Genomic DNA, 19,246 nt, shown 5'->3' on the forward strand with positions numbered 1-19,246 from the left:
TACTTACTTCTGTTTTGGTCCAGTATTACACTGTAGCTGCTTAAAGGTTGTTAACGTGATTTAAAACTTTAGCATCAATATTAAGAAAACACCATTCTACGATTTTATGGGGAATTTATAGAAAAACCACTTAATTAAGGCCTGATTGAGATTTAAAAAAAAAAAAAAATTGGAAGAATCCAATTCAATCCAAAGAAGAATACAGAATAACTGACAAATAGTCTGTCTGTACTTGTAATATCTCAGAAATACCTTTAGTTTTTGAAATTCTATTTCTGAAATAAAATATCTGCAAAATAAGGCTGGGCGTGGTGGCTCATGCCTATAATCCCAGCACTTTGGGAGGCCAAGGTGGGTGGATTGCTTGAGCCCAGGAGTTCGAGACCAGCCTGGGAAACATGGCAAAACCCTGTCTCTACTAAAAATACAAAAATTAGCCAGGCGTGGTGTCATGCGCTTGTAATCCCAGCTACTTGGGAGGCTGTGGCATGAGAATTGCTTGAACCTGAGAGGCAGAGGTTGCAGTGAGCCAAGATCACGCCACTGCACTCCGGCCTGGGTGACAGAGTGAGACTCAGTCTCAAAAATAATAATATTTGTAAAATAAATAAACAAGGGACTTTTTCACAAGGAATTCAAAATTCTGAGAAAGAATAAATACATATAAAAATGGCCAAAGGTTAAAATTCTAAGATAACCATATTAACTTATTTTTTTTGAAGGACAGCTTCAGAGTAATCACACTATTAAAGGTAAGTTCGTTATCACCAGGTTCAACTACTTTGCCATAGAAAAGTTTAGTGAAACAATTAGGTTCTGCCAGTACTTTTCCAAGAAAGACTGCCTGCCTAGTCGATCGCACTGAAATCGTGATATTCCAGCAGTAAACTCCGAAGTTACTCACTTAGTTTGCTAATAACAGGAAGAAGTCCACCCCAAGTGTGTAAATATTCTGCCCTGAATCCATCCAAAGAAAATAATAGGGTAGGAGGCGTTTCAAACCTGGGTAATGAAAAAGAAAAAAAATGTTTAAAGAAGCAAAGACAAGACATATCCAATGAAGATGTGCTACCTTCTAGGCACAGGTCCAGTGAAGATTTTCCACTAAGGTCTGTGTGATCTTAAGAAAACTAACAAAGTCGGCAAGCATACTGATAAAGTATATTTTACATGCATTTATATCTATATACATGCTCTATCATTTCATAATACGTATATCATCAAATAGTATATATTAAGCATTCATATCATTTTGAGCCACCATACAGAAACATCATTCACGGTTCCTGCTGTTCGAAAAGCTAAACCAATTGCTACTGAAATATAATATTGTTTTCCCAATTTGCAGGAAAATAAACAATAAAAAAAAACAGCATATAATATTTCCGTAAATATTTTTCCTGAACCACCACTTTCTGATATGGACACTAATATAGTAAATAGTACTTCATATAGTATATACACTACACACTATTTTATTATTTTATTTTTATTTTATTTTTGAGACAGGGTCTCACTCTGTTGCTCAGGCTGCAGTGCAGTGGCGCTATCACAGCTCACTGCAGCCTTAACCTCCTGGGCTCAAGTGATCCTCCTGCCTCACCCTCCTGAGTAGCTGGGACTACAAACACATACCACCACACCTGGTTAATATTTTTATTTTTATTTTTTGTAGAGATGAGGTCTCACTATGTTGCCCAGCCTGGTCTCAAATTCCTAGGCTCAAGCAATCTTCCCTCCTCGGCCTCCCAAAGTGTTAGGATTACAGGTATGAGCCACCCACCAAGCCTATGTATACTGTATTTAGTTTTTAGGCTTATTAAATTTAAAAGATATAAATACTTAATACAAAATTTGAAAGATACTATATTTAAATATATAAACAACAAAGAAATGATTCCAAAGCTGGGAATGATCAATGAGGTTTCAACGACACATACATACATATACAAAGAGTTAACATGTAGTGTGGAAATTCCAAAGAAGAGGCCAAAAACCACAGAGGATGCTAATATACTTGACAAATGAGAATAGCTATGGACGGTGGCTATGCGGCTACCCCCAAACAGCCATGGCTCAGACATTTTGTAACATCTAGTGATACATGGTAGGTGGTAGGGAACTTGTATAATGTTGGGAACAGGTCCCCCAAAATCTGGCCATAAACTGGTCCCAAAACTGGCCATAAACAAAATCTCTGCAGCACTGTGACATGTTCATGATGGCCATAACACTCACGCTGGAAGGTTGTGGGTTTACCGGAATGAAGGCAAGGAACACCTGGCCCACCCAGGGCAGAAAACCCGCTTAAAGGCGTTCTTAAGCCACAAACAATAGCATGAGCGATCTGTGCCTTAAGGACATGCTCCTGCTGCAGTTAACTAGCCCAACCTATTCCTTTAATTCGGCCCATCCCTTCCTTCGTTTCCTATAAGGGATACTTTTAGTTAATTTAATATCTATAGAAGCAATGCTAATGACTGGCTTGCTATTAATAAATATGTGGGTAAATCTCTGTTCGGGGCTCTCAGCTCTGAATGCTGTGAGACCCCTGATTTCCCACTTCACACCTCAGTATTTCTGTGTGTGTGTCTTTAATTCCTCTAGCGCCGCTGGGTTAGGGTCTCCCCAGCCGAGCTGCTCTTGGCAGTTTAACACTGGATAACTATGAGAAGACTTCCCACTGAAAGTTTACTCAGTAAATTTAAATTTGACAGCAAATATCTTACCTTGCCTTTTCAACTCTGCCTCCTCCCATCTTACCCTCATACACAAACACAAAAGCAACCCGACAAGGAGAAAATTTTTATACAATTTTCACTAGCTACTATCTGTAACATAGCTCCACTGAGAGACTCTACAGAACCAGTGTATATAGTCTTAATGGTCCAAATAAAACTATATAAAACTAGTTTTATTCAATCAACAGAAATCATAAAAGCAGGTTAGTGGGCCATCAGGTAAACACACTGGTAAATTATCCAGTGTAATAATAAGTGGCCTAAGTTACGATCTTCTTGTAAAGAAAGGGTTATGTTTTCCACTAAAAGATTCAATATTACAATTGAAAAATTATAAGCAATATTTAGAAGAAAAAGAAAGATTCGAAATTCACTAAGTCTAACATTCCTAGTATTCCTTGGATTTAAAAGACAGTTTAGGGTACATGAAAAGTTTTCCTTAAAAAAAGCCTCTTCTGTTGAAATCATTTGGTTGAGGTTTAGTTTTGGCTGCTGTTGCTCCTGCTTATTTAAATCAAAAGTACTCTTCCTTCCAAAAGAAAAAAAGAAGACATATAACAAAAATTATATACATGAACAAAATGAACTAAAATACAGCTTAAAAATTTTAATAGTCTGAGAAAACTATCATTTTAAAGAGGTAAAAATACATTTCTGAAGATGAATAATTCAAATGGATGAGATGGTAGACCTCAAATGGAACAAAGATAAATACACCTAACACCTTTATAAAATCTTCACCCTTTAAATTCCACACACACTCTTTTCGACGGTGTCATATATGGAAGACCCTGTACAAAATATTTGAAGGACAAAAAAATATATATGAATTATTTTAAAAAAATGTATCATCTCTCACAAACAGGTTGTTTACCCCAAAAATGTATAAATGGACCAAAATACAAAAAAAAAAAAGAACTTAAATTTTCTACAAGTTTAGCAGCTCTCAAAACTCCAAATGAAAGTAAAGATCCTTCCTTCCTGAAAAGGAAAATGCAAATATTTCTATCTAGCATTCTTCAATACTAAAGACTAAATATTCATGACCTCTCTTTTTTCTATAAACTTCCAGAATAGGGATAACTCCATAATAATCTCTGTTCCACCATTGCCAAACACAAGATCTGGCTAAAAAAACAAGTTGGACATCCCAAATCTGAAAATCTGACATCTCAAATGCTTCAAAATCCATAACTTTTGAGCACTGATATGATGCTCAAAGGAAATGCTCACTGGAGCATTTGGAATTTTCAGATTTGAGATGCTCAAACTGGTAAAACGCAAATATTCCAAAATCCAAAAAAATCCAAAATCCAAAACAGTTCTCATACCAAACATTTTGGATAAAGGATACACAACCTGTAATGTTTAATAAATCAGTGATTTTCTTATTTTTATCATCTTAATTTGGAAAGGAAAAAAATGATGCTGTACTTCTAAAAAAGAAAAAATGAATACCTCAGAATATAATCTTACCCTGCTGGGCACTGTGGCTCATTAATGCTCTCACATGGTTCTTCTACCCAACTTTTCTCACCTAAAATATTTTCAAGAAAATAAAATGAATTCAACACACTTAACAGTAATAATAATTGTGATGCTTGTGAGACACATTAGGACAGACTCTAAAAACAAAGTATGCAAACAGATTGATAGATAACACAGGACATGATTCTGGAGGTGTATAATCAATAAAGATAATTATTCTGTTTCAAAATAAGAGTTAGTTGATATCAGAAATTAAAAATGGATGCATAATTGTAAGACTAAAACATACTACTGTATTTGTGAGAACTTGAAGGTATCTTTTCCATTTTCAAATTCTTAATATTTTCAGTCAAAATTTACAACCCTCTCCTTCTATCCACTCATCAAAATCCTTGGTATTTTGGTGTCTTAGTTCTCTCTCATATAGAGTCAAGTTCTGTTAAGAAATTTGAAAAAATAATAATACCTGGACAAGACATCATAATAGTATCACCTTACAAAATGCCCTCGAATCTTTCTAAACAATTTCACATCGACTCTCTCAATGCACAGCAGACAGTGTCCCCATCTACTAGGAGGGAAGCCGGGACATAAAAGCCAGCCAGGACTGTAAGAAGGATCTTTCCACAAATACAGCATTAAGTATGCTGCTATTATCAAAATAACATGAGAGGGTGGTGGCAGGAGAATGCATGGTTATAGATAAAATATGATTCGCCATGTGTACATAATAATAATCATTAAGCTGGGTGATGGGTACAATGTTCATTACATACTTTTTCTCCTCATGCGTATGTTTAAAAGTTTCTTTAATAAAAAGTTTTAAAATTATTTTTTTCAGCTAATACAGTTGGCCAATAGCCATGACTCCTAGTATAAAAGATAACACCTATGTAAAGCCCAGCTAAGACGCTGGAAGATGCCAAGCTGCTGCAGAGCCCAACGAGCACCTGACCTTGACACACAGAACTGTAGTTGATGCAGCAGTCGCCCTGGTCCTTGCAGTCATCTGAACAGGCACAGAGGCTTCTGGTCAACCTTTTCTCACCACACCTGAATTTGTTGCAAGTCCATATATGTTCTAGAAACAAACATCAGCAAAATGTGTTTTATGTCTCAAATTCAACATGTGCAAAGTGAACACAGAATTGCTGTCTTCCTGAGTGTGATCCATGAGCAACAATGAACAATTTCACAGCTCTTAGTCACTCACAGAATCTGCCGCTACCATGGCCACTCCAAACTAAGGGGGGTAAAATATGTAGGAACCAATTATTATTATTTCACTAAAACTCCAGAATTTTGTCATTTTCAAATTTAGATGTGCCTTACCACTATGCAATTCATATGCAGACTTGGCTTCTTCTACCTCCTAAAACTTAATCTAAGTCTGACTTTCAGGCCAAGGTGAGAGGATTGCTTGAGGCCAGGAGTTTGAGATCAACCTGGGCAATGTAGTGAGACCTCATCTCTACAAAAATTTTAAAAATCAGTTGGGCACAATGGTGTAAGCCTGTAGCTCCAGCTACTTGGGAGGCTGAGGCAGGAGGATCTCTTGAGCTCAGGAGTTCAAGGTTGCAATGAGCCATGATTGAGCAACTGCTCTCCAGCCTGGGTGACAGAACAAGTCCCTGTCTTTAAAAAATAAAAACTAATGAAAAATAGATAAATCTCTCTCATTTAAATATTATTCCATGTCATATGCAGAGAAGTCCAAATCTAACTGAGAAAATTTTCATATTCTGATAGTTTTATTTTTAAAAATATAGGTGGACATATAAGACCTCTTGCTGTCAGAGAACCATAATGAAAATATTCCTATATTTCAAGCAGGCTTTTAGAATTTGAATGCAAATTAGATTACAAAGGTTTTCAGCATACATTAAAAATAGGCAAAGTTCTGCTATCCATAAAATGTTTAACAAAGAATTCCATAAATTTGTTTCTCTTAAGGAACTGTTGAAAGAAAATATAAAAGCTAATGTCAAAATGTATATGTATGCTAAATAAAAAAAAATTCAAATGAATTAGGTAAATCACATACCTGAAAGACACAGAACTTTCCTTGATCTTTTCCTAACGACCATAACTCCATTTTTTCCCTGCACATCCTTACCTGGTTCTATACATGTCTCCTGGTAATCTAAACAGCAGTTTCCCAGCTCAACACAGGCAGCATCACAGCGACAGTTCCCAAACGTTCTCTCAAAACAGCGACCTTTGCAACTTTTAACTGAAAATATTGAACAATAAGTCAGATGTTTCTAATCATTATATAATTCAAAGAAAACATCAACTAATACAACTAAGTCAGGTGTATACTAGGTTCAAATACCACTTTAGAAGATGCAGATGGAGTAATAAAGTGACCCAAAAGTCTTTTCACAAATACACACAAAAAGTGACACAAACAGAAAGTAACCTTAAGTACCTGGTTTGTGATTTTTATATCCTGATGTGGGAAAGGGAACTTTATTATTATCATTATTACAAACCTTACTGGGTCTGATAAGACTTAAATACCTATGGTATGATAAAATAAAAGTCAGAATAAAGGCTTGTTCTGAATATTTCATGCTATGAAAAAGTTGGATTAAGCAGGCATGAGGTTCCCTAAAATTTCAAAATGTGGGGAAAAAAATTTTTTTAGAAGTGATTACGAATATTTTAGAAAGGAAAAGATTACCTAGCCTGCCTCACTCTCAATCCTGGTGTAAAGAAGTAGTGGGTTTGTTCAGAACATGCTCCCTGGCATAGCTTTTCCCTCCCTGACCTGAAACACCCATTTCACCTTTAGATCCAGCCTGGCTCCCTCCAAAACGCTTTCCTAACTCCCCAGCTAGGCCTGATTTCCACTTTTTTAAGCTCATATAAAACCTGTCCTTCCCCTCAATTACTTAATTCTGCTTGTAACTAGGTTATTTGGTTAATATCCCAGTTAGACGGCAAATCAAGACCACATCTGGCTTTTGCCCAGCATACTGTATCTCTAAAACCCAGCCAGGTGCATGCCATGTAGTTAAGATTAGCACGTTTTTGCTAAATGAATAAATGGTAGACATGGGAGGAAAGTACTTTTCATGACAAACAACAATTAAACTGTTGAAGTTCATTACTAGATACCTTGAATAAGCCAGGTTTCAGTGGAGAACGAGAAAATTAGGACAATGAGAAAAAGAAGAAAAAAAGGAACACATGGAAAATAATGGACATCCAATAACAATAAAAAAGAAATAATCTTAGTTCTTGACTTTAATGGTGTTCTGACCCAAAAAGACACTGCCATGGAATTTAACTCTCATTTGATACTGGGAAATCAGTCAATTTTAAGATGAAGTAACAATAATAATTTCTAGTGTCAGAAATACAAACTTTCCTAACCTGGAGTGGGGGTCAGGGAAGTCTGTTAGAATAATGGCTATTACTTGGAGGTCATTAATATGTACCTAATAATTTTTTAAAATACGATGCATACTATGTCGGGCTTGGATTAAAATTGCTATTTTTCCATTTGTATGTGTCAACTCAAGAGTGAATCACTTCCTGCTAAAAGATGACATAGGTAAACAATAAAGTCTGTAACTGTTTACTTCAGTTAAACTTAGATACATGTGTTCTGAATAGTTTACTGAATACATAAAATGACTACCTTTCAACAGTGCATGATAGCTTACTAATCACTGAAAATTTTTTAAATAATTAATACTACAATCACAGAATAGCCATACAGAAGAACCTGTTCAATTTTCAAAGCTGAATTCTCTAGGATGACCATCAGTGATTTTATTGCGAGGGGATGGGGGGGAACTACCTCAAAGACAAAATAATAACCGCTACGATTTACTGTGATCCAGTTTAATTATTCATTGTAATCTCATCAACGCTGGATAGATTTCTGCAATTGATGGAAAGAAAAAAATCTAGAAGTTCAAAAAATATCACTATGGCTTTGAAACAACCAATGTCTGTAATTTTGGAACCTTAAGAGCACGTACTGATAAGTTTCTGGTTGCCCAGGGATAGTAACCGTCACCTAGTAGCCTACAGGGTTGCTTCAGCAACTAACTCCTTAGGGGACAAGAGCAGTAAAGAATGCCCTCCGAGTCCATGGAGGAAGTCAAGGAGCGTGAGCTCCAGGACAACTGCATCAGAACCCCCGGCCGTGTCTGCTTATTCATTCTTAATTTTTTATTATTTGAAGATGTTTGTTTGTTTATTGGTCATAGCCCTTCCTCTCTGTTTGGGGATAAAGTTTTGTAAGTTTTGTTAGTAGAATTTTACATGGCTAATATAATACAAGAGTTTCAAGAAGGAGGCTCAAACCAGTGTTGACTTGACAATATCTATGGAGTACTCATAGAAACAGGAGATAATGTTTACCTCAATCACATTCTCAATAAGGCTGTGTACACACATACACACACACACACATGACTAATTACCTTCTTTGGCACAGCTTGGTTTCAACCCAAATATACAACCAAGTATTGTTGTTAACACACATACTGACAATACCTGTAGGGAGAAAAGATAAAATTATATGGTTTCTTTTTTAAAAAATATTTTATTATTTTATATTTTTAGAGATAGTGTCTTACTCTGTTACCCAGGCTAGGGTACAGTGGCATGATCATAGTTCACTATAACCTCGAAATCCTGGCATCAAGGGATCCTCCTGCCTCAGACTCCCAAAGTGCTGGGATTATAGGCAAGAGCCACTATGCCTGGCCTTATACAGTTTCAAAATCCTTTTATTTCTCCTTTTATTGCTTTAAATGTTTCTAAATTTGCTGGTGCTGTTCTTTTTTCCAACCTGGGGCTAGTCACATAGATGTGTTCACTTTTTGAAAATTCCAGCTATACACATGTGATTCGTATACATTTCTGTAAGTATTTGTACTTCAATAAGAGGTTTACTCAAATGTCAACCAAACATTCTATACCATCCTATGTTAATGTAATTAGAAACTCTTCCAGTTAGTATAAATGAATTAGTCATAAAAATTATAATTATTAAGGGAAAGAGAGAGAAAACTCTATTTAGAGTCTGGATTACCCATGTATTAATCCATTAAAGGCAATATATAGAATATTATATGCCTCCTTTAACAGTTCTACACAAACCCAAACCTAACATCCTCACATGTACTGTGGCACCTTGTGGGAACAAGCCCTGAAGAGGGTCAACTGACAATCTCCTGGACCAAGTGTTACCACAAACTAGTTGTGTGATTTCAGGCAGGTTACTGAAGCTTTCTAGATACCAGTTTATTCATCTATACAATTTAAGGGTTGGACTACGTGATCTCTAAACATCTTTCCAGTGCTAACACTTTGCCACTTTCCCATTCTCCACTCTTCTGGTCTTTGACATTTTAAAGTAAGTGGACACACCCTACAACCCCTAAGAATCATGACGGAACTTCTACGAGTTAGAAGACAAAGGAGCGGAATAACCCACAAAACAATCCTCAAATTTTTCTTAGTGGGACAAAGTTTCCTTGAAAGCTCCCTGGAATGTCAGATTATAGGGCACCTCAATAAAATATTAATTGAGTACTAATGATGTGCAAAGACTGTTATACACAGAAGGAAAAAATAAGAGATAGCTCAAGGAGTTTCTATTTGGGTAGGAGAAGTTAAAAACAGCACATCAATGGCCCATATTTGGTAGGCCCTACAAACCTCCTGCAAAGTTCTACAGTTGTTTAAAGAAGGAGATATGTTGGGGTGGTTGGGGAGAGGGATATCAGAAAGAGTTTCCTAGAGCAAGCTTTTGGCATGGCTCTGAATGGGGGGAAATGATGGCATGATGTTGCCACGCAGAACTGGAGGAAGGGAAGAGAGGACAGAACACAGCAAACTTCTAGGAGAAAGGGCAGCATAAAGAAGGGTTCCAGGAAGGCAGGCATATGGAAGGTGGCAGATGAATAATGAGCAGCCTATCTTAGCTGGAACCAAGAAAATGCAAAGGGGAATGGACAAGGGGTGGAGGTATGGAAAGATGGTGTAGTATTTCCGGAAAGCTAAGGTGAAGAGACAGGAGGAATGGGTGAATAGGACCAAGTGGATGGTGGGTGGAGGCTTTTATGAATTCATTCCTTCAGATGAAGAATATCGAGTACCGACTATGTACTGGACATTCAGTAATAAAACAGACATGACCTCTGCTCTCAACGTGTCTACTGTCAAGTGACCACAAAGACTTAAGAGGAAGTGAATGGTAAGGAAAGTGAGGCCGCAGGTCTAACTTACTTCAAAATAAAATGGATAAAAGAGAGGAAGAGTTTTTGCAAAGAGAGCAAAAGGTTAGCCTTCTTTAAGGACACAAAAACGTATGTTTGTGTGTGTGTGTGTGTGTGTGTGTGTGTGTGTATTCATTAAAATAAGGAGGTATCAGAGGAAGAGCTTGAACAAATAAGTTAACAAGGGCAAATAAGCAGAACAAGGTATCAGAAGACAGTAGTAATGGATTCTCCTAAACCTCTGATGGTGGTGTAAACTGACACAACTGTATGGAAAGATAATCTCTAAAAATATCTATCAAAAACATCAAAAACGGCCAGGCGTGGTGGCTCACGCCTATAATCCCAGCACTTTGAGAGGCTGAGGTGGGTGGATCACTTGAGGCCAGGAGTTCAAGACCTGCCTGGTCAACACAGTGAAATCCCATCTCTACTAAAAATACAAAAAAATTAGCCCAGTATGGTGGTGCACGCCTATAATCCCCGCTGCTTGGCGGTGCTGAGGAAGGAGAATCACTTGAACCCGGGAGGCGGAGGTTGCAGTGAGCACAGATCATGCCACTGCACTCCAGCCTGGGCGACAGAGCAAGATGCTCAAAAATAACACCAACAACAACAAAAAGAAAAACCTAAAACAAACCAACAACAAAAAATACTGTTTTACTGTCAATTATAAATGAATAAGAAAATAAAACATAGTAAAACATCTATATTTAGTGTATTATAATTTAAAACATTTAAAACATGAAGAATCGGCCAGGCGCAGTGACTCATGCTTGTAATTCCAGCACTCTGGGAGGCCAAGGCAGGTGGATCACGAAGTCAGGAGTTAAAGACCAGCCTGGCCAAGATGGTGAAACCCCGTCTCTACTAAAAGTACAAAAATTTGTCAGTCGCAGTGGTAGGCTCCTGTAATCCCAGCTACTTGGGAGGCTGAGGCAGGAGAATCATTTGAACTCGCAGAGGCAGAGGTTGCAGTGAGCCATGATCCAGCCTGGGCAACAGAGTGAGACTCTGTCTTTAAAAAAAAAAAAAAAAAATGAAGAATTGAAACTGAATTTATCTGTAAACTTATCTAGAATAGTCTAAACAGTACTTACCTTGTCTCATCTATCACATAACTCACAATACAGAGTGAGAATATTTTCTATGTCTTGGAGAATTATCATATTCCATATTCCTTTCTAAGTTTAGATCAGTTTCCAATGTTTTCACATAACCCTTGCACCTTCAACACTATGAAATGTCTCCAAGAGGAAGTTTTGTACCAGTGTCACTTCCTCTGGGATATCTTCATTCCTTTTCTCACAACCACTCCCGTCATTCATTTCAAAAAATTCAGTTTCACTAGACTCCTCTGGCTTCATATCTGGAGTCTATCACACCTGGCAGTGTTACCATTCCCATGGTTAGCTGTTTCTTCCATAACTCCATTTACTTTGGCTTCAGTTTCACTTCCAGTATTATTACCTCTTTTCTTTTCTTTACTTTACTTTCATTCTTTATCAGTCCATTCACTTTTTCAATTATCTACTTTTTGAAAATATCATATAGGTTTACATAACTCTGAGAGGCAAAGCAACAACGCAACTACATGCTTTGCTGTCTGTGCATGAACTGACTAAAAGATGCCTAAGGGCTAATCACTGACAGACTTTGAAAGAAATGATGCAATTGGTCACTGACCATAATTTGCACTTGCTATTTGCACAGCGATTTGTGGATTGATGAGCTAGCAGCAAAGTCTGTACTTTAAATTACTCACAGTTACTATATCTTGGTAAATGAAATTTGAACTACATTGCTGGGAGCTGGTTTTATTTAATTAAACTATAGTAACTGAAATTGTGCATGCAGAGAATCATGCAAAGCTAGTGCTAACTGTACTCTCACAAATGGCCAAAATAGTTGTCCAAGGGTGTTTATTTCAAAACTGTATTCATAAAACAAACAAAAAAATTAGGAACAGTCTAAGCTCATTTTAAGGAAGATATCTTTAAAAAGATAAACATTTTAAGTTTAAGAAACACATGCAAGAAAAAACCCACCACATACACACAAAAAACAAACTGAGGTATAGCAATAGGAGCTAGAAACAGCTGATGATGAACCTCTTCAATCTTCTTGGTCAAGTAAGAAGCATCTGGGTGGGAGTGTGGAAGGAATAGAGAGGGCTTAGGGCATCCCATGTGAAAGATGGCAATAAACCAGTGGGGACAATGAAGACTAAGTCAACGAGGAAAGAGTAAAAAGACCCTCAAGCTCTGGGAGCCCAGCTTAATCTGAAATCATGGAATATAACAAACTTGAATGGCTTGAAATTCTAGGAGTAGAAGTGGGAAAATTGGGGGGTGGGGGGGAAGATGATATGCCCTGGGAGAGGGAAAGGTGGCGAAAACAGAATACAAAAGGGGATAAGAGAATTAAGGCATGGGTGGAATGGCTGAAAGGGGCAGGACCAATTGGATATGGGTATTTGAGTAGGAGAACGAGATGGACAGGAAAACTACTGTGGAAAGACTAGGTGGTAAGCAAGCATTTCAATGGTAATCATTGGTTTAAAATACACATGGTTTATACACAGCCCTTTATCCTTTTGTTAAGTAGCTGAAGACACATGCTGACTTTTAAAAATCCCCTCTTCATTGTTAAAAAGAAGTTCTTGATTTATCTTTTATAATATGAGGCATAGCATAGAACTGAAACAAAAGTATGATGATAGAAATGATCATTTCTCATTTACAGTCATATCCATAAAAGAGGAAATTCAGAATATCTACTACTCTGTTGCAAAACACCTAATCAGAATGATTTTTAGTAGGAAATTCCCCTTCAACAGTTTTCAGAGCTGTGAAATCTAATTTAGTTTGAATTTTCTTGTCAAAGTAGTTGAATTCATCAATGTCATAATCTACCATCCATTTTAATCTCCATAACAATTTAGGTATTTTTCAAATTTTAGAAAAGAAGAAACTGGGAGACAGAAAGTAAAAGCAAAGTTTTTGGAATATTTGGAGTTTCCTGCTTCTTTAGTTAACTAAATCACTAGTTCTTAGACATTTAGTGAGTCAAAAGAAATACTCAAAAAAAAATTTTTTTTCCTCACCGATTCCCTCAAATACAATGGCATTAATATCATGTGTATTATTCTTTCTGTATCGGGCATTCATTGAAATATGAGTGTCTACAGTGTGCAGTCCCTGTACTAAAGACCAGAGATACAAAGAAAACAACTCCTACCCTTACAGAGAAACAAAGAAGTTGGGTGCGGGGAGCATTAAAATTAATGATTGCAATGGACTTTGGTAGAAACATGTAAAAAATGCTACCACACTAACAACACAGTGGAGAACAGAAAAGAAGAAAAGAGTTTCAAAAGGCTTTACAGAAAGAGATTTGGAGAAAAAGGGACCTTTCCCTCTATCAGTAAACAAAGGTTTGAGTATCTGCAAGATGCAATGTATTTAGATTCTGTGGGGAAATACCAAAAAAAAAAAAAAATTAATTTGTGGTAAAGTCCTAATGTCAGAGTTTATAAATCTAATAAAGGCAACAACAACTTTGGAATGATGCTATAGGCTGATGACTATGACATAGTTAGAAACAACCTAAGAAATGACATAGTGGTGACCATATACGCCTGGTGCTTCGTGCAAAGCCACAGAGGTAGGGAAGACAACACCAGCCTGGGAAGGAGAAAATAGCAATAACAATCATGGCTGCCACTTCTCTAGTAATTCCTACGTGCCGGGCACTTTTCTAAGAGTTTTATATTAAATCATTTAATCCCCACTATAACATCACAAGATAGATTATGATTAACACAGTTTAAAGAAGGTGAGCTACGGAGGTTAGTAACTTGCCAAGGACCGGGGGTTAATAAGCATCCATGGCAAGATTTGAACACAGGCAGGCAGAGTGTAAAGGAGGCAGGTAGGAGTGGGAAGGGAAGTCGCTGGAAGGAAAAGGGAGGGAACAAAAGGGTCCTGAGGCAGCCTGGGGATGATCAGTGGAGTGTGTTCAGGCACTGAAATATGAAAGTGACAGGACTGGATTTACAAATCCCAGAACAATCCCTTTGGATCATTGTGGAAGGCTATGTTATGAGTCCAGTGGGAAATAAGGCCTTGGACTTGCCGACCCCTCTTCACCCAGAAGATGCTAGCACTGTGTTTCTCTAGGTCTTTCCTCACCCCTAGTTACTGCAGCTCTTACCATGCTCCATAAGATTTGCCTGTCTCTGACTAGACTGTGAGTTCCCGAGAGGCATGGATTTATTTACTCAGTCCTGTGTTTTCCATGTCTAGCACGGTGCCTTGCACAAAGTAAACATTCAACAAATAATCGTTAAGCTGAACATCAGCAAGCTGTGATTTAATTAAACATAATTGGGGAGAAACCTTAAATCCCCTAATTTTCCTCATCTAAGCTGACAAAGTCAGTTTGTTAAGTGACATTGTGTCTGCTTTACATAAAGGATACCTACAACAAATATACAAACAAAATTTTTTTTTGGGAAATGGTAGATTGCTGGACGTGGTATTCCAATGTGACGGATGGTATGAAAATGCCATTTGAAATGAATTAGCTGACTACATTGCCTATCAGTCCTCTGACCTTTGACCAAAGTTGTGTGCTTTCTGAAAAAGAACTATGAGGATTCGGACCAGCATGGTGCTGGGAGTCTTCCAGGGATTTCGTTTGCTGGAGGATGGGGATTCGATCCTATTGAGTAAATCCAGTACCAAGAAACTTCTACTAGAGATTCAAAGGGAGACTCAAAGACAATACATTCCTGAAGAACTTTTGAGCATTACAAAAGCTCAAAGCAGAAGTTAGAATCTTCTAAAAAAGTTCCTAAGTCCACTCAAGCAGTTGTTCATGCAAGCTTGGTCTCTTATGCACTCAGTATCATTTTAGTTACACTAGACTTATCTGAAGAAGATCCTCTCAAACTGCAGTGAAACTTGATGTGAAGCCACTTACAACGTAACTAGTCACATGAAAATCAGGAAAAGAGACATCCAGCACTGAACAAGCACATCACATAGGGACAAATCTCACAATCTCTCAGTGAAACACTAAAACTAAAGAAATTGACATCTGTCTGGCAGAAAGAACTTCAAATTCAAAATGACTTTGGTTCAAATCCCACCTTTCGATTCATGTATTCAGCATTGAATATTTGTAGGTCTCAAATATTTCTTGAGGCCTACTATATCTCAAGCACTGACCTAATGCGAGAGGTACACCTGTGCACAAAAGAACTGCAGAGGTCTCAGGCGGCTTGCATTCTTCTGACTTCTAGACAACCAGCAGCTGTGAAAGTAGGGAATGTTTCAAATCCTCACTAAGCCTCATTTTTAAATCTATGAAGCGGTGATAATACCCACCTCACAAAGCTGGCAGGAGCCTTCGGCGGAATGTACCAAACATGCCTAGATTGGTGATGGGGGCACAAGGTTACTGAATAAATGGTGGTCCCCACTAGAAATATCCAATCGCTGAAAGGACTGGGCCCACTACAGGTTCTTCCAAAGGGATAGTACAACTTTACCAATGTTTGTCAACTGTAGGACAACCTAGTTCCTATTTTCTTAAATGCCATAAACCAGTGCATTAACATTTTTCCTCTTTTTGTTTTAGTTCTACAGTAATCTGTTTTCAACAGCAGCTGAAGACCATGCAGGAGAAAGGAATCTGAGAAGAAACACAACATATTATTTTGCAGGAAATGATGATACTAGACATTTTAGTTATAGGTATACAGTGGCCAAGCAGCCCATGCTACTGAAAAGGGAATCCATAAAAACACCAATTTGTATTAATATATTAGAGATTTCTACAGATTCATATCTATCTGCACTTTTAATATATTGCAGCCTTAGACTGATCCAAGCATTTTGGGTACAAGTAGCTGTGAAAAATCCTAAAACAAATGCCATAAAACATATTATTTACACTTCTGGGAGTTTATACTAAGGTTCAGAAAGCATGTACAAATATTTAGAAACAAATACAAACATCTAACTGTACATTATAGTACTATGTATAAGAAAAAATAGACATACACATAATGTCCAAGAGTAGGAAAATAGCTAAAGAAAATGTAGACCATTTATATAACTGGCTGTTATACAGCCGTTAACAGTGATGATTTAGAAGAATATTTAATTGACATGGATAAATGACACATTATTGGGTACAAAGAACAGATTGTAAAACAGAATGGGTAATATGGTCCCAATTTTTGGTTATATATAAATCTACAGTTGATGGATGGGCTTACAAGTTATTTTGTCATCTTCTTAGTGTTTATATTTATTTTCCAAAGTTTCTCCAATAAACCCATGTACTTTTGGAATCAGTACACAGGACAACCACAGGGCTAGTATGGGTATTAGTGACGCAGAGTAAACTCTTCCTCATTCTGGCATTTCAGGGGTTCTCAGCATAACAGTAAGCTCCTTCTCTGCCTATTTACCTTAAGCAAACTCCAATAAACAAATTCTGCCTGAATACTCAAAGCTCTATGAAATCTACCTAATCTCTCATTCTTAAATATAAATGAACCACCATGATTCACCAGTCATTTGAGGTAAGCCTACAACAAAAGTCTAAGATCAACACAGAAGGGTAAAGGGGAGAGGGGAAGAGAAAAAAATTAGAAATAAAAAGACATCTTACTAAGTATATTTAATGGGATTCAAAAAGACATATACAAAACTTCACATCAAAGAGTCCTAATATCCAAAATAATATCCAAAATCATAGAAGAAAGCTCATACCAATTCACATCATTGCAAAATTCCAGGACAACAACAGTAAAAAGATCTTCAGGTGAAAGGCCACGCTAACTTCATAAACTAGGCTGTAAGGATGGTAAGATTAGAGTTCGCTTCTCCTTAGAGGTTTAGAAGAACTCAGTGGTAAAGGTATCTGGGCCTAGAAAAATCTGTGTAAGAAGTTTATTCATTTGTGGTTCAATCTCTTCATGGGTTACAGAATTACTTAGATTTTCTAATTGTTCTTGAGTCATTTTGATGAGTTGTATTTTTTCTTGTAATTTTTTCATTTCACCTACATTTTCAAACATATTGTTATAAAGTTGTTTATAATAACCCTTTGTTATACTTTCAATGTCTGGAGCACCACTATTCATGTTCTTTTTCATTCCTGATATTATTTGTACTACCGCCCTATTTTTGTCTGTTTTTTGCTTAATCAGGCTAACCAGGAGTAATCTTATCTTCTCTTTTGTATGCTTATTGTTATTTGATTAATTTCTGGTCTTACTCTTATTTTTCTTTCTTTCCATATCTAGGCTTAATGTTCTGGGTTTGGTTTTTTTTTTTTTCTTACTGTTAATATGGATGCTTAGATTATTGCTTTTCAGACTTTTCTTTTAATATTACTATTATTCTAACTTGTAAACCCCTTAAGACATCATTGTTTTACAAGTTCATTTAAACTTACCAAATATTTACCATTTTCTTTATGCATTTTTTTCTTCTCAGCTTTCATCTGTAATCATCAGCCTAAAGTACATCTTTTAGATTTTTCCTGATGGCAGACTCTCTCAGTATTCGTTAGTCTGTACATGTCTTTGGTTTGTTCTTGTTTTTGAAAGATATTTCTCCTGGATATACAAATTCCAGTTTGGCAATTATTTTCTTTTGGCACATTGATGATATCATGACACTACCTTATGCTTTAATCATCACCACTGAGAATCCAGTTATCAGAATATCATACATTTGAAATGAATCTGTCTTATTTTCTCCAATACCTTTAAACTTTTTTATTTTCAACTTTGTGTTCTACAATGTTATTCTGTTGTCAACATATATTTATTTTATCTATTCTGCTTAAGATTCAATAAGCTACCTGAATCTAAAGATTGGTGTCATTCACGAGTTCCTGAATTGTCTGTCATCTCTTCAAATAGTGTTCAAAATAAGAAATAAGGCAAGATAGAAAATAGTAACAAAACAGTATGAATAAAATTAACTCAATGTTTTAAGAGCAAAAGAGACATGGTAGAAGACACTAAAGATTAAATATTAATGCCTGACTATGTGATGCCTGGGAACATCTAATATGATAATTGCCTTAGAGCAGAATGCCCTATATCCTCATAATCACGTCAGCCTTGGCAATTATGAGAATAGTAATATTTACTATCTCATTAACAGGTCTCAAGTTTCACAGAAATCATTATAGGAATATCTATCAACTTACAGCCAGCATAGGTTGAAAATGACAATGATAGAAGGAAGGGGAAGTAGTAAAGAAGTAATGGAAGAGTTATTTTATAAACTTTTGTTTGTTTTTTTGTTTCTTTGGTTTTTTTTTTTTTTTTTTTTGAGACGGAGTCTCACCCTGTCATCCAGGCTGGAATACAGTGGCAAGAGCTCACTGCAACCTCCGCCTCCCAGGTTCAAATGATTCTCCTGCCTCAGCCTCCCGAGTGGCTGGGACTACAGGCATGCGCCACCATGCCCGGCTAATTTTTGTATTTTTAGTAGAGACGGGGTTTCACCACGTTGGCCAGTCTGGCTTCAAACTCCTGACCCCAGGCAATCCGCCCACCTCAGCCTCCCAAAGTGCTGGGATTACAGGCATGAGCCACCGTGTCTGGTCTTTATAAACTTTTAAGCAATTTATTAAATTACACACACACACAATGACAACAGGAACCCCAAATAAGCTAGAAAACTCACTCTGGTTCTTGGTGGACAAGGCCATTTATTACCAAACCACTGCTTGTAA

General features: G+C 36.9%; 1 protein-coding gene across 2 annotated transcripts in view; it reads right to left on the reverse strand.

Annotated features, from left to right (window-relative positions):
- The window catches only part of ENPP1 (ectonucleotide pyrophosphatase/phosphodiesterase 1), a 115,939-nt gene that overhangs the window by 67,112 nt on the left and 29,581 nt on the right, over positions 1-19,246 (reverse strand). For both annotated transcript variants that reach the window (XM_017957412.3, NM_001168933.1), the window contains 5 exon segments: positions 8,672-8,744; positions 6,346-6,462; positions 5,185-5,310; positions 4,218-4,278; positions 905-1,002 (listed from right to left, as the gene is read on the reverse strand). In XM_017957412.3, the coding sequence (XP_017812901.2) occupies positions 905-1,002; positions 4,218-4,278; positions 5,185-5,310; positions 6,346-6,462; positions 8,672-8,744 (475 nt within the window).

The sequence above is a fragment of the Papio anubis genome, chromosome 6 (genome assembly GCF_008728515.1).
Source record: "Papio anubis isolate 15944 chromosome 6, Panubis1.0, whole genome shotgun sequence".
In the NCBI taxonomy this organism is placed as follows: domain Eukaryota; kingdom Metazoa; phylum Chordata; class Mammalia; order Primates; family Cercopithecidae; genus Papio; species Papio anubis.